Consider the following 21,019-nt stretch of genomic DNA (forward strand, 5'->3'; position numbering starts at 1 on the left):
CTAGAGGTTAAATTAGGATATTACATTCTTATAAAAAGATTTTAAATTTATTAACGATGGCTGAGATTTGCGATTTGATAACTTTCACAAAGTTTAAGAATACCTGTGTCTTTGCTTAACAACTAAAATTATGACCCAAAAAGAAGTTGGGAGTTGGAAGTAATTGAAGACTATCCTTCCTTTGAATGTTGGCTAACCAAATTCTCCATTGAGAGGCTTTCTATGCGTAGCGTTGTGGTTGAAATACCTTTTTTTTTTTTTTTTTTTAAATAGATTTCAATTCAATTTATGAATGAAAGAAGTTACAGCTGTGACCAATAAGTCCGAGTATAAATCCTGATTACAAACTAACTACACATCTATTATAAGCTCCACGCACACAACTTTTATTGTGCCAAACACTGTCTAAAAAATTTTAAAAAACTCTCTAATGACACATCCTTTCTGAGATTCAAGACTCTGTACAAACAGAGGTATCCATCTCGACTTGTCTGTGAGATAACAACTCATTTCACCCCACCCTCCAAAGAGGGGGAGAATTCTCTACCCCCATCCTCCAAATGAGGATAGGAACTCACTACCCTACTCCTCCAAAAGAGGAAATGGAATTACATATTTCAATTTATTTTCATTAACCTAACATAGATACTATAACGAATAAAAACACCACCGACAGCCCTAACTGAAAAGATAAAAAAACAAAAAGTATTGTACGCTACTACCCAACCCATGCCCACTAATTGCATAGTATGCTCTGGTACACTTCTGATCAAGAGTGCCCATGCTCTCCACTAATTGCACAGCAGCTGCTACCTGTGCTCGTCCCCATGCCCATGCCCACTGCTTCCCATGCCCACCTCCCAGTCCAGGAATCTAGCCGTGTCACCATCATCCTCTCCAATTACCAGTAATCTCCGATTGGGACAACCTCCGTTTTGGACTAGCATAGGTGAAACCCAGAGATGAACAACCTTCATATCTTCATTTAACAACCATGCACAAAGCCACCGGGAGCTTATTTCCAGACATCCACAACCAAACAGAGCTAGCAGATTTAACAACCGAAAAAACAGAGCTAACAGAAATAAAATGAAAAAAATTGAGAAAACCGTCTGACTCTGCATCATTTGAGCTCCGACCATCCCTGAGAACATCCACCGTGAGCTACGGCCGGGTTCCACGCCGAAAAACGCTTTATCCTCTCCATGTAGCTTGGCATACATTCCAAAAAAAATTCATGTTTTCCATGGATAAAAGAGACTTCATATACCCCATGGAAGAGTAACCCAACCAGCTATTGTGGTTGAAATACTAATACATTATAGAGGTCGTAATGAATGCCTTGAGGCTTGAGCAATTGACTTCATGTACAGCACCCATGGTTAATGAAATCATATTCACCAAAAAGGCAACTAAGAAAAAGAAAAACTTCTATCAAAACTTTAAGGTGATGCTACCAAGCCATCCAAACTCCAAAGTCCTCGTCCCTTAAACATTTAAAAGAAATTATAAATTCATTAAAAAAATATTTTTTTAACCTTTTAAGTAAATAAAAATAAAAATAAAAAGCAAAACGGTACAAAAAGTCGGCGGACATCCTCGGCAGGAGTAGTGTTTTCCAAACTTTAATGTGACCCATTCCAAGTTAAATCAATGCAATAATTTTCCTACTACCAGTTCTTAACAAACTTTCATCAGGAAGCAGGGAAAAAGGGATCCATTATATATATTGAAGAAAATTAAAAGGAAGCCATCCTTCCCTTGGGTTACAGGGATGAGCTTAGCAAGCTTGATCATGTGTGGCAATAAAACCAGGTTAATGAAGTTTCCTTGCGCGCGGGTAAGGCATTAGGCACCCCATTCTGTTTTAACAAAACTGGTAAAAGTCTTAGAACTGAATCTTACAAACCACAATGATTCAGAGGCTATTTTTATCAAAAGCGGAAACAGATATTTTTTGTAATAAAAAGCTACAGTGCATAATGCCTGTTTTTATACAAAAAAATTTTGCATTGGAACAGGAATCATGGTCTTCAAGTGGAAACCATACCAATTGCTATAAACACCTATCAGATCATAAAATAGAATGCCGATGCGTCTCAATGCCGCAATTCTCAAAGCACGCAAGGGCTTCTTATGTGCTTCTTCATCTTTTCCCAACCAAGGCTACTCGGTCTAAGCAGGATCTTGTTTGCCAAAGTCAGCCGGAAATTCATCATACTGGTCGGCGAAACCATGACTCTCAGCCATGTTCTTCAATGACTCATAAACCTGGTACATAGAAGGTCTGTCCTTTGGCCTGGATGCTACACAAGTACACGCAATCCTCATTAACTGCAGAATTTCATCGTCATGACCTATTCCACCAAGAGCTTTATCTATGGCATCCTTGCTCCCACCAGTGACCAACAACTGACTCACCCAATCCACCAAATTCCCCTTATATCCTTCCCCTGCATTGGTGACATCACTAGGCTTCTGCCCAGTCACCAACTCCAAAAGCACCACCCCAAAAGCAAAGACATCACCCTTCAACGACGCAACCATTGTGCTCGAGTACTCGGGAGCCAAATAACCAATCTCCCCCAAATCCCCATTGACATACGAGCTATCACTAGAATCACGAGAAGCCACGAGCCTCGCTAAACCAAAATCCGATATACGAGCTTCAAAGTCATAATCGAGGAGAATCACGTTGGAGCTAATGTTTTGGTGCATATACGGTGGCTGACATGCATGGTGAAGCCAAGCAAGTCCTCTGGCGGCACCCACACCAATTCGCAGCCTCGTCGGCCAGTCCAGAAAACCATACTGACTATTGGCATTGCCACTTCCATGCAACTGAGAGTACAAAGTCCCGTTAAACATGTGCTTGTACACCAAAAGCTTCTCTTCCTCCACCACACAAAAACCCAACAACGGCACCAAATTGGGATGCCTAAGCTGCCCCAACCTGTTCATCTCCGACCGGAATTGCTTCTCGCCAAAATTACAAGCATTAAGCCGCTTGATTGCGAGGGCCGAACCGTCCGGCAACACGGCCTTGTAAGAAACCTCCGTTCTTGTCGAGATCACTATGTGTTCCGAGTTGAAATTGTTCGTCGCCGCCAATAAATCCGCCAACCTGACTTTGACGATGGGTTTCTGAAACAAAGAAACTTGCACAAGCTTGTGTGACCTCAGCAGCTCGACCCAGCTACCATCACCCCAACCACCACTACCGACACCGTAGCCTCGCTTTTCCCCAGTCCTGACGAAGCACCACCACCAAGTCAAAAACCCCATAAACAAAGACCCGGCGGCACCTATAACACCGGCGGCGACGATAATAGCGAGGCTTTTGCTACTCAGTCCACCACACTTGGACCCGAGGGGCTTTCCGCAGAGCCCACCGTTCCCATCAAAGACCGATTCGTCGAATTTCCCCAAATCTGATGGTATAGAACCCGAAAGATCGTTGTTGGCCACAGAGAGCTTCTTCAAGCGATCCAGGCGGCCGAGGCCGTAAGGGATCGAACCAGAGAGGCGATTACCGCTCAAAATCAAGGTGTTGAGGAACTTGCAATCGGCTATCTCCGGAGGGATCGGTCCAGATAGGCTGTTGGAGGAGAGATCTAAGGTTACGAGGTAGGGCAGCCATTGGCAGATTTGAGGAGGGATGGGGGCGGAGAGAGAATTGCCGGAGAGATCGAGGTTCTGGAGGTTCCGGCAGTACTTAAGAGACTCCGGTACCCCACCAGCAAGCTGCATCGACGGGAGCTCGAGGCTGAGCAGGCGCGTCTCCTTGTCGTTCCAGCAGGTCACCCCTTGCAGCTTGCAGATTATGGCAGCCGAGGTGTTGGTGAAAGTCCAGGAACCGAGCTTGTTCGTCGGGTCAGAGAGCGAGCGCTTCACGCCCTCGAGGCACATCACATCGTCTTCGATGGAATTGCACGGGAACGAGCACAAAAGCAAGACTGAAGCTAAAAAAGGAACCACAATCTTCATGGCGCAAGAGTTAAAAGAGTTACAGTGACCTGGTTCGTCTAGACTTTCCCTTCTCTCTTCGCTTTATTGGCGCTGTTAGCTAGGGCGGTGCGGCGGTAGCGGAGACCGGCGGATAAGGGAGACGAGAGAGATATGGCGGACAGCGAATACGTTCGGTACGGTATAACGGTGTGCGCGCACACAAAAAGAGAATGCAGCTTTTGACTGCCAGTCGAACTTCACTTGCTTGTTTGAATTTGTTTTAGGATCGAGAAATACAAAAGCGACGACGTTTAATATTCAAGCCGCCAGCCGGACTTAGAGCGACACGTATGCAGTTACAAGGGCATCTTAGTTGGGAGGTCTTTAGTGACAGACACGTTGATCCTTATTCAACGTGTATTAATATATTATTAATAATAATAAGATGGAGGGTTGAAGTCTGAAAGCTGAGTAATTACCAGTTTAGTTGGGCTCTATCAGCCAATCAGGGGACGTTTGTACCTGATCTACTTGCTTAATTAATACTATGATTGTGAGAGGTTTGGGCTTGGAACTGGCCCCCTGGATTTATTATATAATTATTAATAATTTATTAATAAATATGCATATAATTTTCCTTATTCAATGAATTAAGATTTATCCTTCATTCCATAAGAGTACTAGTAATGATTTATTTATTTTTATTTTTTTAGTTAAATTTAGATAAACTTATCATAATTTTATCTATATTAATTTATTTATCTTTATAATTTTAAATAATTATAAATAGTCATTATTCATGTTTAAAGATATTCTGTTTCTTAGTCAAATATTATTTTATTATTTTTTCTCTTTCTTCTCAACTCTCTTTTTTCTCTCTTTTTCTCTCTTTTCTTTTTTCTCTTTTTTTCTTTAATATTTTATTATTATTTGATAAAAAAATATATAATTTAATATAAAATTTTTTTTTCATATTTAAAATTAATTTTCAAAACATATAATTTTACATATAAAATAAAAAAATTATTACCAATACTACAAGACATTATAAGATGCGGTACTTGTCACGTCAGCACAAGCAACATTAATTAGTTGACTTTGCTAATATGACATGTCACATCAGTCCATGCAAAACACTATTTCTACAAAAATCCAAGTACTTATGATTTCTAATTTAAATAAATAAATGAACTTCATTAATATCTATATATTTCTGTCATTCAGAATCGGGCTTAGCGCCTTGAAGGTGCCCGGAAGCCCAAGGTTCTGGCTACAAATCAGACTCAAACCCTCGGGTCTGGCCCGTGGCGAGGGCTGGTAATCCACTGCTCTAATTTGCGGCTGAAGTAAAGCTTCGGACAAGAAAAGTGTCGTTATGGGTTGACAGAGATGCTAATAATTATATATGTTTAGTTATTCAAAAGTAGTTCAGCTGCAGAATCTGACCAAAGAAAACGAGGCATGCAGCAGCACAGAATATGCACAGAAAAAGCTGAAATCTAGAGCGTGGGCATACATTCAGTTAACGGCGATGAAGATGAAGAATTTGGGACCATGCAAAGGTAAATAGACTCATGCACTACCTGCAGACATTATATATATCATGTAATATCAGCACTCGGAGAGATTCTGACAAACAGTGGGGAGATAAGAATTGAGAAAGCAAAGCTAAAGAAAACAAGAAAAGGATCAGTTAGGAATCTTGCATGCATGTCCACAAGCTGCTAACTAGGTGTTTCTATTTTTCTAACTGACGAGGCGTATCTGCCAAAATCAAATGGAAGTTTGAACTTCTCGTGGAGCAATTGAATAGCTTGGGGGCCCGGCGCCCGCGGGGGGGGGGGGAAGAGAGGGAGAGACGATTGCAGTGTAAGAAATTGTTAACGCCTAAATACAGCATAATAAGTTAGAAGGGGAGACAAATCAATTTTAGGCCTGCTAAGATTGTTTGGGCCTTAATCGATGTAGAGTGAAGTCCCTGGTGATGGTCCGGTGCGACTATATGAGATCAATATATACATACATTGTGGTAAGCAGTAAATAAATATAGAGAAGATAAAGAGACAATGACACCCAGATTTACATTGTTCGGATTAACGCCTATGTCTATGGGGTTTTAGGGAGTGGAGAGTCCATTATAATAGTCTCTCTTTCTCACAGCACAATGGAGATCTTGTTGTTGTAGTCTTAGTCGAGAGTTTACAGAAACTCAAGAAGTTTTAATCGAAGAAGAAGTCAGTCCCCCCTTGGAAGTGATCTGGTCTCTTTTCTTTATCATCCACCCTTTACCAACTTTAAATCCATTCACTTCTCTTTTATGACACATTACCTCTCCTTTCTATCACCCCTCTATGCATGTGTATAAAAAAGCTTGACCCAATTAATCTGAAAGGCCCAACATGGGCCCATCCGACTACAGTCGAGTTCATTGGGTCAAACCCAATACCAGATTTATTATACTTAATATTGATCGAAACCGATCACACGAGGAAACAACCAACGACCATTGTGAAACAACCAGCACCCATTGTTCTGTTTCAAAAAAGGAGATTCTGCTTCCAAGACGTCGAAGACGAAGAGGTTGACAAAAAATCAAGCTTCTAAATTTGGCCTCGGATGAAGCAAAAGGAAGAAAAATAGTCATAGGAAGAGTATTCTTCATCACTGGAGATGGAAGAAGAGTCTGGTGGAATCTTCGAGGAAACCATTCTCTAGATTTTAAAGGTGAGGAACAGTTTGGATCTTTTAGAAAAAACAAAAAATAAAAGATAAGCTAATTCTTGGAAGAGTCAGGTGAGAAAGCCGTTGACAACCTCTAGATTTTAAAGGTGAGGAAGACTCTAGAATTTATTTATTTATTTTTTAAACAAAGGATAAGCCTCACAAAAGCTGATTTGCGTGAACTTTCATTAGTGTATGTTGTGTTGTTTTATCTTTTCTATGTATGTAGTAAATGGCTTCTCTTTCATTCTCTCAATGTGTAAATATCGTTTTTGGGGCCAAAAACATACATTTTTTATGAAATATGTGTATATATATAATAATAAATAAATAAATTTAAAAAGCAGGTCAAGTTGGGTTCATTTCGCCGAACCTATGCCTGGGTCGGACCCAAGGGCTGGCCAGGTTATAGGGTTACTCTTCTCTTTTTCTGTTACTATTAACACTAGGAGAGAGTTTGGTTCGGTCCGGTCCGGTCCGGGATGGTCCCGGGAGGTTTTGTGGACCGGACCAGACCTATTCAGTCCAAGTCTTTCCCATTTTGGACCAAACTGAATTCATTAATAATTGGGCCGGTCTGGTACCATTCAGGATGGTTTGGCCAGGTCGGTCCAAATGGGCCAATGATCCAATATTTTTATTCTATAATTTTTGGCCCAATGGCCCAATAAACCTGAATAAAAGATTTTATTACAAAAAAAAAAAAATCAAAATCAAAATCAAAATTTTCTATATCTATCTAAACAATTTAAACAAGTTTAAACAAGGTACCATATATCAAATCTAGCTTCTAACAGAAAGAAAGAAAAAAAACCATTCACAAGCATAGATAATGAAAATTGAAAATTATACAAGTTTCAAAAGCTGAAAATTAAAAGGTTTTAAAAAAAAAATAATAGTAGAAGACTAGAACTAGAAGTCTAGAAGAGTAGGAGACTAGAAGTCATATTAGTAATTTACATCAAAAGTTCTAAATAAAAACATAGCTCTTAAATATGAAATTGAAATAAAAAACATAGCTCTTAAATATGAAATTGAAATAACACTTTAACAGTAGGCTGTAGCATAAATTACTTATAAAAAAAAAGAAAAAAAAAACTATAACAGTGGTTGCATAAAGCGTTTACATGATTACATCAATTCAAAAAATAATAATTATCCTATTAGGCTTGGCAACTGCTAAATCATTTGGCTAGCATATTTTCATTTTTCATAATATTCTGTAATATGTAAATAAATGAATTATCAATTTACCATATATATATGCACCAAAATGTCATGAATAAACTTCTAGTATATATAAGTGTTATCACATTAATATTATAGCGTGTGAATTTGTGATAGCTGCATGCATGCTTGGCTTCAATTGTTTTAATTTCTTTTTTTCTAAAACCTAAACTTAATCAATGGATTTGTTATGAAAGTGATATAAGAGCAGCTATATTAATCTTCATGATCATGATAAGCAGCTAAATTTGTAGTGATATTTTAAGAAATGGGGTAGAAATTTGAAAGCATATAAATTGCATCTGCACAAGAGGATCTCAAACATATGTTAAAACCCCTCCAAAGATATTTTTACCCATGAGCACTATGGACAAGCACCATAACAAAATACAAAGATTGCACAAGGGAAATATGATGCTCTTACATGAAAATCAAAACCAATTTTGCACGGAGAAGTTTTTCACCATAGGACGAGTCATCCAAAGAAAATTTTGTACCATCATAGAAGGTGAGCTCAGGAGAAACAACCTAAACATAGTATTAAGCAATTCAAACAAGAATACTATCAGATTGGGATCATAAAAAACAGAGAAAAAAAAACAAATAAACAAGGAAACACATCTATAGAAAAAGCAACTAGAAGTGAGAAATGTTCAAAATCAAACCATATGGCAATTAGAAAAAGCAATTCCTTTCATAGTAACACTGGACTGAATGCAGAAAGCTCATACATATAGCCATCCATCCAGATCAAAGTTGGTAGGGGTATGATTTTAATGACTTGTAGAAGAAAACTATTGAAAAATGTTAGTATTCAACAAACCCAATTAACATTTTTAAAACAAGTGAGATAAATATTTGCAAATCCTAACTTTGATTTCATCTATTATGGAAGTTTAAAATCTTTGTATTCTTCATAAACTTGAAGCTCTTGCAGTTAATTATGATATCTGAGATTTAATTATTAGATCAGCAATCCAGCTAATAAAATAGGAAATATCATATCCATGGGTTGTGGATACCATATTGGCTGTAAACACGAGTATGATTATCCCGGGAAATCATTATATATTGAATTTCTTCCCAAAAACAATCCCCAATGTTACTTGCCCAATGATAAACCATATATACTGATCGATGCTAAATGGAAAGGGAGGCAAAATGAGGATGAAGTTTAAAATGATCATCAAGTCAAAAGAAAATACATGAAACCAGTTAATATATATATATATATATATATATTTTGTAATGCTGGAAATCAGAAGCCGTGCAATTGCAAAACATCTTCGAACCAATCAAATTTTTGTATTCTTCATAAACTTGAATATGGAAAAAAATAAGATAAGTATAATATACTTTTTTTTTTCGTTCACATAGTAGAACCGTAGAACCAACCAAAGTGTTATGAACAGTAGCATTGTGGTCCGTAGCACACAAACAAACCTAATATCCACCACTATCCAGCACACAAACAAGCCTAATATCCACAATTATCTAGCACACAAACAAGCCTAATATCCACAAATATCAAGCAAATTAACACAAACAATAACTAATAGGTAAGATACAACACAGAGAGAGAGAGAGAGAGAGAGAGAGAGAGACCTCGTATTGTAGGGAGGAAACGATGCACAGGGTTGGAGAGGGCAAGAGCTTTCAAAGGTTGGTCGTGACGGAGGGGCTAGTTGTTTGATTGGGATGCGACGGAGGGGTTACGATTTGGAGGGGATGCGCTCGGGGCTAGGGTTTTGAGAGAGTTCTGAGATGAGAGTTAATAGAGAAACAGAAGTGAATAGGGATGGGAGGGAATCGAGGGGGAGGGGGGGAAGACCCAAATTCGTGTACTACCAAACAGCGTCGTTTCAATACATGAATTTGGAAGAAAAATATATGAGTGGCGTGAAACGGCAACTAAGTTTCAAAGTCCCTCTAAAACTAGACCTAAATGGCGCTGTTTAGGTCCAATTTTACTATAACAGCACCGTTTTCAATCTCTCACTAAGATTAGATGTGATTTTCACTTCTAATTAATAAAAAAAATTATTAAGTTAGTAAAATTAAAATTAAGTAAACTATTTAATGTGTATTATTTAATTAACTCATTAAAAAATCACTAATTAAAATTATATTGATGATGTTAATTGTTACTTTATTACTAACTTAGAGAGTTAGAGTATATCAATTGACAATTTTTTTTTTTTTATATCCAAGGGAATATGTTTACTATTTATGTAATTATATTGTAATATTAATTATATATATATATATATATATATATTTAACTAATAGTATACTATTACATATATATATATATATTAGTAATCTTCTAATACTAATACTATTAATCTATTAGTATATAGTAAATTAGTAATAGTTATTAACTTATTTACTATAACTAATAATACACTAGTACTAATACTATAACTAATAACTAGATGTAATAACTAATAACTAATAATATGTAATAACACTAGTACTAATTTACTATATATATCTCTTCATTGTTTTCAAAGCCAACACATTTACTAATATGTAATACTATATTAATTTATTAAATAAGAGTAATACTTTTAGAGTCTTATAATCTTATTACTAATACTAGCATATTAGATATTAAGTTAACTAATGCTAATAGTCTAATACTCTTATAATCTTATTACTAATATAGTAATACTAGCATATTAGATATTAAATTAAATAATACTAATACTATTAGATATAATTATAGACTTATAATGATTTAGTTATTATGAATTTATGATTAGTATACTATATAACTATATAATAGTATATTAGTATTAATTTAGACTGTTAGTAATTTAGTCTTAGTATGAATATTAGTATTGTATAAAATTATAAATATTAGCCTATTAGGTTAGATAAAAATTATAATTAATTATATACAATTATAAATATTATATAAATAATAAAATATATTATATATTATTCATTCGGTCTGGTCTAATCTGATTTAGAGTAAAAATTTCTAGACTAGGACCGGACTGAACTAATCAGTCCAACAAAAGGATCGAGACCGACCAGACCTACTCATGATCTAATCTAATCAATTTTTCCGACTGGACCGGCCGATACGCCCCTTGGTTAATACATCCTTCACAATCTATTCTCGCGACCCTCTCTTTATTTTTTCTTCATTTATTTTCTAGCATAGACTTTTTGACGAGGTGAGCTTCTTATTTGGTCGCGAGAGTTTGTCCCCTCCATAAACTCCTCTACGTACTTTGTTCGAAATTAATGCGCTTTCACGTAGCTCTAGCTTCCAAAATCGTAAATATTTTCATTAATATTCCATCCACCTGTCTGCACATGAACCTTTCATAAACAATATTGAATCCATGTTGTGCATAAAACACAACTCAAGTGTTCCGCAGAATCAGAACGGCCCAAGAATCGTCCAATCAGCCTATAAATACAGTTCCTTTAATGCAATACGTCCTGGAAGCTACGAAATCGGTTAGCTAATACAGTTTTCAAGATATGCAGAGCAACTTGCGTTATTTTTTATATCTCGCTACGTCAATTATGATCATAAGTATTTTGTCTTTCACGTGACAATAAATGATTTTAAGCAATTTCGTAAATTAATACTTCAAACTGAACTTTATAAAGGTGGGGTCATTTTTTATTTTCATAATAACTTTTATACCTTAAATAATAGTATCTCCGATTACAGTTAATCTAAGATGCAAAATATAAAAACTAGCATTTTCGTTATAAAAGGTCATCCAGAACATTTTAATTTCGCTTGTTTTATTTCTTAGATAAAAATATAATTACTTTTTGAAGTATCTATGATTTGGATATTGGACTAGGATTGCAAACCATATGATTAATGTTGTATTTAGATGTTGAGCTAAGTTAAACTCTTTATGAATAGTAATGAGCTGAGTTGATGGAATAAATTATATGGGATCCATCTAAAACGAGTTTAGATGTTAAGATAATTTTAATACTATTTATGTGAAGTTAAAAAATATTGTGGATCCCACATATAAATAGGTATTGAGTTAAAAAAAATTATGAGTCTCACGTGTAAAAAGATTTTGACTTGAGATACGTTTAATAATTTGAAAATTGTGTATTTAAATGTTAGACTCAGTTTAAAATTAGATTGAATTGAATTAATTTCAATTGAGTCTACAACTAAACGATGCCTTAATATAATTATATATGGGACTATGGGGTATGGGGTCTTCTTCTTCTTTTTTTTCGATTCTTGGCTCATCTCATGGGAGTGCAAAGAAGCAAAAGGCCAAGTTGTGTCTTAGATCCTGTTTGGATTCAGAGTTAATATCAATTTATCTTATCTCATCTCATTTAATCATTACAATTTTTCTAAATTTTTACACAAAATATAATAAACAATTTAACATTTTCAAATCTCAAAACAAAAATAATATTAAAAAATACTATTATAACAATATTTTATTCAATTTTCAATTTTTATTTCATCTCAACTTACTATATAAACATCACCTTAATGTTCAAGCAAGAGGCCGATCAAATACCAATCTATGCCACTTGTAATTGCAAAACTATGTGTGTATATATATATATATATATATTATTGTCTTCATATTTTACAATACAATATAAACGTCCATTTGTCACGCCAAAAAAATCACATTGACCATCATTTCAAGAATAAGGAAATCAGTTTTACATATTTTAACTATCATTGACAAGGTTGCTGACATCGTTGCATGCTAAGAAACGCTTCATCTTCTTAGATGACCTCTCTAGCTATATACATATATATAAGTTTGTAGGGGTTGTTAATTACTATTGGAATTTAGAACGCGCCATTCAGACATTGCAACTACGTACATTGACATCAGGAAACTAATTGGCAGGCAGCTCATTGCTTGATCAATTGAGTTGTGATGTGATTGGGAATCCAACCAACTTGATTTATTAGAAATTAGTTTGACCCGTCAAAAGTTTTTCTTTTTTCTTAGACCTAATTTCCAGTACTTGAAGTTGGATCGTACGTGAGGAATATTGATGCAGCATGTGATGGCTTTAATTAGGAGACGTAGTGCACACTGAAGACGAAATAAATTACTAATTAATGTGTTTGTTAGGTGAGAAATTAGCACAGTAACTCATTTATACAAACTAATTGGCATCAAATCATGTTGCGTTTTAAGGTTTTCTGATCTTTAATTGTTGATTGAATATTTCACTTATTTTCGGGTGTTTGGATATTTGGTAGAGTATTTTTAACTCTTAATCTTTACATGTTTCGGGATTATTAATTTGTGTAAATTAAATTACTTACCAATATTTACATTAAAAGAGAGACACATTAGATAGAAAAATTCCATTTATAAGCTAGTATAGATCATAATACACATAACTAATTGCTTTCATGACATAATTTGATAATTTAAGAAAGAAATTTTATAATTTGAATGTTACAAATCAAAATTTATCATTTAAGTGATGTAAATAATGTGTTTTATACATGCATCGACTTAAAAATAGAATAATATGTTAGTTTTAAATGTAATTCTCACTACAAGACCGCATCGGTGATAAATTTGAATTTAGAATATAAAATATTTTTATATTAATAGACATTAGTACATCAATAACGTTTTTTTTTTTTTTTAAAAAAGCAAGTATATTATAGATATATTTAATAGTTATAAGATACAATAGTCAACAAGATAGAATATCTCAACATCCATCACAAAGTAGTAAATATAACATAAGAAATAAACATAAAAGAAGATAAATCTAAAGCCGATGACTTGACCTCTATTTATTTTTCACAAAATAAAGTCACTTGAAGCCATTTTAATATAATCCGATAAACAAATACTAATATTAACAGTGAAAGTGCGATGAATTCACATCAATAACGTATTTAATATATCAATAAAGCAACTTTTAAAAAGAATGTTTATTTTGATATTAGATCTAATTACTAAGTGGGTCTTTCAACTTAAAGGCAGTCAAATGATTTTTTGCCATAAACATTTCCCATTTAATTAGACGATCAAATAATAGCAAAGTTTGAGACACAACGCCCCTAGTTTCATAGAAACTTCACAGGTATTTCGTACCTACCTATTCATTCAGTCATGTGAGGGCTACTTGCCTTGAAGATACAACAAACCATTTTCTCGACTAATTTTCCTGGGTCAACAGTATTTTCTCTACTTAATCATTACAGCAAACAGCCGAAATCATTCTTCAATCTTGGAAATTACCAAGCATGCACCAAAAAGCAACAAAGAAGAAAGATAGGATTATCAGATAAAGAGAATATTCAACTTTCAGATATTTTTCCTAGTTGAAGCTCCAACAAACCAGAGCAGAACACATAATAGGCAAGGTACCTGATGCTCTTATCATTTCACTCCAAAAGCAACCAGACATTCAAACAAGAATCCACCACACTGAAAGCGACATCCTATTTACCTAGATAGATTTTCTCTAAATCTGTACAGACAAGCAACTAATCACCTACTTACCTAATAACCTGATTCCTTTTTTTCTTTAGTTTCCAGCCTAATTGAATTAAATTTTATCATAACTAATCCCAACTTTGGTCTGCAACCTTTACAGCATGGTCTTCAGCATATATTCTTTACGCAACACTGATAATGCTATCTCCACTGCTGCTGAAGTTGCCGGGAATAGCCTGAAAAGCTGACGAGTGTGTTGCCGGTGGTGACTGCTCACCCGACGATTCTATAGAGAGCTTCAGGGACAAAGGCGATGGGTCCGCTTGCGTTTTCTGATTCAGATTAAGATCGGCCATTTTTGAAGATGGAGGGACTGGTAGCATAGGTATCGGCCTGATGGGCTTGCTTGACATCCTTACGTGATTGTTGGGTCCTAAAGAGAGATTTTCCAACGGGTTTTCAACAGCAAGTGGTACTGCTACCACAGCCGGAGCGAGCGCCACGGGAAAACTTGACAACGGAAACCCACCATGACTATGGCTTAGATGTGGCTGTGGCTTCGGCAGCGGTGCAGTTTCTTGGTGCACTTGATCTTCGTCCATGGAGGAACCCAAAAACTGTCGCATAAAACCAAACAAAAGAGGAAATTGGGATGTAAATATTCGTTGAGATTTATTACTGGGGTTATCGTAATAATCCAAGTATAAATATAACTTCTGTATCGGTATTTATCATTACCGTATCAGCAGTGATGTCAAAGAGACTAGATCTCCGGCGTCTCCGATTCTGGTTGGTGCGGCGGAGAAAGTACTTCTGAGCGTGGCTCGCCACCTGTGTTGGAGTTCGTGTTTTTACGAAGTTTCTCGAAATCCCTCTCCAATCTCCTTTTCCTACCTTTTGCAAGCCCAGCAGGAAAAGTCTGTGCTCCTCCTCAGTCCATGGCACTCCTACACACACAGATACAGAAACCAATCCAAAAATAATCAGAAATAAAATCCAAAAACCGAAAAAAGAAGAGTATTTATAAGCCAGGTCAAAGATAAGAAGCGTGCCTCTCTTGCGCTCACGGCAGCGACCGGAGGGGTGAACGACGTCGTCGGAGGCATAGCCGGCCTCAGCGTTGGAATCTTGAGGCTGCTGATCGTACTGCGAGAGATTGTTCATGCTGGCACTCTTTCTGAACGAGTTTCCCTCAGTGACCCGCACGCCAAACAGCATGATTCCGCTCTCTCCCCCGCCGGCGTCCGTGCAGGTGCGCGAGTTGTGGCCGTTGTTCCCGCACTGCGAGCATGTGCGAGACATCTTCCTCCTATTCACTCGTCGAAGATCGGCTTCAATATTGTAGCGAAGAGCTGTATTTGGAAGGTAGAGGGCTGGCTTTGGTAGATAGATATAGCAGTATACAGAAGGCGCTTGCTCTTGCGCTTGCTAATGGGGTGTTTCTTTGGGCACGGACTTTTTGGGTTTAGAAGGAAATATATATTAGATTGGGTCTTGGTTTGGCTGGAGAGGAGATAGCATTGTATATATATATTTATAAATTATATTTATATATATCTAGGGCAACTTTACAGATCATGAACCAGGACCGTTCAATTTTTGTCACACCTCCTCGGTGTAAACAAGAAGAAATGTTTTAGTAATATCCCATGATGTTAGTCATTACTATCTCTACCGTCCAACAACATATATTTCTTTCCTTCCCAGATATTAATTTGTGTTTGAGAGGTAATTACTCGCAGGCTTCCACCAACTTTGTAATTGGGTGGTCCAGGTTTGAAACACGTGCATAGTCCTCCAAAATCCAATGACCAATCGATTATACAACAAGAGATGATGAGGTCTATATAATTGGGATTGAGATGTGTTAATTTTTTTAAGTTATCTCGAAATTGAAACTGTCTGCATTTATATGGAAACTGGTTGGCAAATATGGTACCTAGATTTGATATTAAAAAATGGAGTATAATAGAAAATAAAATTAAAAAAAGGTAGGATGGTGGAGAAGGGAAGCCTCTGTGCACCGTCAAATTAGCATATTCGCTGTCTGTTTGGGGAAGATTTGGTTGTCTCTGCGTTCATCCGTGGGGTGTATGGTTGTGGAAGATGAGTAAAACTTTGTGGAGCCCACCCATCACCTACACTGACACTAAACACACGTCGCTTTTCCTCAACCTTTGTATGTGGCCGTGAGTGGTGGGATAATGGGTGGATGCCTTTTGCTTTCCTTTTTTTTTTTCTTTTTTTTTTTATTAGACTTAAATCTGATTGCCTCTTTACTCTCTTTTTCTTTTTCGCTGCCTATCAACGAATATCCTTAAAAATATGCTAGGTGTAAATTCATTACCTGTTATCAGTCTTCTTGTAATTATATAAAATTACAATATTTGTTTTATTATTAAGGGCAACTTTGAATTCAAAAATGAAATGAGATGATTTTAAATAAAATAAAATATTATTAAAATATTATTTTTTAATATTATTATTATTTTAAAATTAAAAAAATGAATTGAGATTTATTAGACTTTTATTAAAAAAATTAATATATCTTGATATGATTTATTAAAATTTAAAATTTATTTTATTATAAAATAAAATTTATTTAACATATCAATTGATTTTTTAAGGGTGATGCTACACCAATCAAAAATCCTCACTGAACAACAGTAAATTATTTTAAAATACTTTAAATATTTTTAACAAAAATATAAAGAAGATTACAAATTTATTAATAAAATACTTTCTTAACTGTTAAGTATAAAAATAAATAATAAAAAAATAAATCCTATCGGTAGGTTTTATGGTGAGTTTTTATAAGTGTGGGTAGTATTTTTCTTTTTTAACCCTTTTGAGTAGACATAAAATCCGGGAGGCCCAAAAGCATTGAACCGCGTGGAAAGTTACAGAGTACTTGTCTGCATATAATAAGGCTGTTATAATCCGGGTTTGAAAGTAGGGGGTGACATTGTATTTGCACGATGTGAAGCACGTGTTTCTCACTAACTCTGCCGCCATCGATGCCATTGATCTGTCCAATTTGTCTACGGTGCTTTTGTTTCGAATCTGTCTTGTCACATGCTCCGAATCCATGGGTACGTACGTCGTCGTCAAGCCACTTTGATACACACGATGTTGTGTGGCGGCCAATGTTCCATGGCTGCACACTCTTCTCCACCCAATCATCTTTCAGCCCCTCTATATCCAAATAAACATCACTTTATCTTCTCTTTCTTTTTATTTTTTTATCCCTTTATTTTTTTTCTTTTATGATTTATAGTTAACGTCGACCACTTCTACCTCAAGCATCTATGACTGCCGACCTACTCTCTAAAGTTAAAAATTAATTCCTTCAACTCGAAGATAGGATGATGCCATCGTGATATAATTTATAATTCATTATTATTATTATTATTATTGTTGATAAGAGGGATATGGAATAACTAGACCGGCCACGCAAATTTCATACATTAACTCTAAAAAAATATTAAATCTATCCTTTAAAAAATATTTTTTTTATTAGTAGATGTTCAAGAACAATATTCTTACTAATTTAGAAAATACATAAGCCCTTAATAACAAATTTTCTGTAAATACATTTCAAATAATTTAAAAAGAAAATTCTCCAATTGAATAATTTTTAAACATTGTTTGCACCTAATAAGCCATAAACATGTAAAGAGCATACCTTCAAACTCAAAACCTTTACCACCACTTAAGCATACCTTTACTTGTAGGTCTTAGATTTATTACTTTTTTTCTTTTTCATTTTTCTTTTTTAATATAAAAAATGCATGAAATTAGAACATTTTAAAATTATAAATATTAGGGAGGCCCTCCAGACCGGACGTGGTGTATAACCGGAGTTTATACCCTCCTATAAAGCACGGCCACGTCAATCATCTAATTTTATGACTATGAACTCAATTATGTCAGATCAAATGAAATTATAGGCAAATGACTTCATTCCGTATCCACCATCATCTCTCTCTCTCCTCAAGCATTCTCTCCCCTTAAACTATTAGCTTCACCAAGTAGATATTGCTATGCACAGTGTTCGTTGGACTACGTTAGAGCTCTATAAACAACGAGGCGAACAAACGTCCAACAATTTTATGCAAATCCAAGGTTCGGGAAAAAAAAAATTACGTAAATTGGCATGATCGTAAGCTTTTTATTAACATCCTCAAGAGAAATAATTTATTGAAAAGGATGATAGAGAGTTTGCTCAGAGTAAGGAAAAAGAGAGAGAGTTTTCTAACAGTGAGAAGAGTGAGCTTGCGAAGAGAGTCAGTTTGTCGAGATTGAGGAGAGAGAATTAAAATTACGGTGTGATTTTATAGAAAATTTTATGAAACTGCTAATATGTCTCTTTGTGATTAGAAGGTGTACATCTTACAGATTCACTCCTCCTATTTTAAGATTTTCTCTAAATATTATTTATCTAATTATTATATAAGAGAGGCCTTGATAACGACAACATTAAAAACATCTCTCTTATCCTAACATCTAATCGGTTGACTCTCGAATCTACATTTTTAAAAAAAATAAAAAATAAAAATAAAGGAGGTCTAATCTGTTTAAACTTTGCATTCATTAATGTCATAAGATAAAATACAAAAATGATGACAGATTGCATGCGTGTTCATCCAAAATCATAACATAATCAATCAGCAACTTCTATGGTCGGATCTGACCTCATTTAGCAATTGCCTTATACAATTCCACGTTTGTTTACGGTACTGAATAGTAAATGATCATCAAAATTGTCAAAAACTAATAACTTTGAGAAATAATCATAATTTGGGGACCAAACAAAAACAAAAAAATATCATATTAAATCTTCAAATGTTTTGATTAATATTACAAAATAAAAGAAAAGATAAGATACGTCTCATATCCACTGACTGAAAAAGGTTAAGTGGGGATGATGCTTTTATCCAAGAAATAATATATAGGCATCCAATCAACAAGTCCATGCAGCAATCTCCCTGAAAGTTACATTAATCTTTTGATGGGATGCATTTTGTCTTGGCATTTCTGAACCAGAATGATTGAAGGAAGACATCATATATCCCCTCAAATCAAAGAAACCTCCATGTGGACTGCTGTTACTAACCCATCATAAAATCTTCATGACGATCTAGACTAGTCAAGCGATCAGGACCGTCCCTTTCTTCTTCTTTTTGTTTTTGTTTTTTGTTTTGCATGTCCACGTTTAATTTCAATCAACGCTCGATACAGTAGCACACATATTTAGCTTAAGGGACCAAAACACCAAGTGATGTCGACTCTTGGGTAGATCAGATACTGTTTCACGATTCTTAAATTGGGCCATCCACTTTGCATGCAAATTGCAAAGTCAATATTAATATGTTCTCCAACATTGTGCATCAGAGTGATGTGAACACTTTAAATTTTTGTGCATGAATCCATATAAAATATCATGGCGGCCGAATATATCCTTTTGGAGCATTGCTAACCAGTGGAGGGTTTCCAATTACGTGTGATTTGCACCTAATTAGAATAATTATCTTCATAAATGAGGACTAAAATTTTATAAGTAAACTTATAAATTAACATACTTTTATATGATACATTAAATAATAAAAATAATTTTATAAGTTAATATATCACATCAAACCGTATCAATTTGTGGATTTATTTTAATCAGTTTACTTTTGTCATATCTCTATATGACTAAAACATTTATTTTTCTTAAAAAATTCATAGATGGTACTACTCTCACCGCTGGGAGCTCTCGCTAGTTATTTTGTGTTTGTTTTCTTTTTTTACATGTATTTTTTTACACATTTAAATATTTTTAAAAAATTAAAAAAAATCATAATATTATTAAAAATTATTGACTTAATTATTAAGTAAAAAAATAGTAAAAATAAAATAAAAAAGTCCAAGTGGTAACTCCCAGCAGTAACCATAACTGGGAAGAGTAACATTTTTCAAAGTGAATTTAAAAAAACCTCAATTATGATTCCAAATTTAATGATAGATTGTTTTTCTAATTAGTATTTGATCGCTTACTAATTCAGACTAATTGTGGTAGACATAATAAGCATTAAAGTGCAAGATATTTGAATCTTAGCATGGTATTAAAAAAAAAAAAAAAATCTAAAAAAGGAAACTGAGATTTATGGAATTCTACCTCATAGATACTTTCTAAAAACAAATCAACCTCATAGATTTTAGATTCTTGCCCTGTTTGGATCTATTTGAATGAAGTAAAAGTCTGATGCATGTGAGGATCTAACTAGACACTTGCAAGACATTAATGATGGACCTAAAAATTCGTGAACAACAAATAAAATAGGATGGCATGTTGCACATATCTAATCATGGAGGTCGAACCTGTCCATGGACCATGGCTACAGGCTATCTCAACAACCATGTTGGTCGGCTTCAATGGCCCACAATCATGGTCCAACCTTTATGGACATGGTTCTTATACAACATCACGACTTTGTTTTATTGAATTTTTGTTAAATATAAAAATTATTTAAGTTTTGAAAATATTTTACTAGAAAATATATTTTATATTTTTTTGTATTTTTTTTAAAATTAAATAATTTAAGAGTAATGTTATATACAAGTTTTAAATAAATAATTCTGGTGTAAGTATTTTGTAAAAATATAGATTACACTCAAAAAATAATTTTTTTTTTTTGGTACAC

At 34.8% G+C, this 21,019-nt stretch overlaps 2 protein-coding genes across 2 annotated transcripts; both read right to left on the reverse strand.

The window, feature by feature from the left end:
- Nucleotides 1-1,895: 1,895 nt before the first annotated feature.
- On the reverse strand, nt 1,896-4,217 carry LOC122310892 (probable inactive receptor kinase At1g27190). The gene has a single exon (XM_043125131.1). It carries the CDS (start codon nt 3,985-3,987, stop codon nt 2,176-2,178), a length of 1,812 nt encoding a protein of 603 aa, XP_042981065.1. The 5' UTR covers nt 3,988-4,217; the 3' UTR covers nt 1,896-2,175.
- Nucleotides 4,218-14,174: 9,957 nt separating this feature from the next.
- Nucleotides 14,175-15,914, reverse strand: LOC122311794 (transcription factor MYB1R1). The gene is made up of 3 exons (XM_043126469.1): nt 15,386-15,914; nt 15,072-15,280; nt 14,175-14,950 (listed from the first exon to the last, which is right to left on the reverse strand). Exons 1-3 carry the CDS (start codon nt 15,633-15,635, stop codon nt 14,516-14,518), a joined length of 894 nt encoding a protein of 297 aa, XP_042982403.1. The 5' UTR covers nt 15,636-15,914; the 3' UTR covers nt 14,175-14,515.
- Nucleotides 15,915-21,019: the final 5,105 nt, after the last annotated feature.

The sequence above is a fragment of the Carya illinoinensis genome, chromosome 5 (genome assembly GCF_018687715.1).
Source record: "Carya illinoinensis cultivar Pawnee chromosome 5, C.illinoinensisPawnee_v1, whole genome shotgun sequence".
NCBI classification, from domain to species: domain Eukaryota; kingdom Viridiplantae; phylum Streptophyta; class Magnoliopsida; order Fagales; family Juglandaceae; genus Carya; species Carya illinoinensis.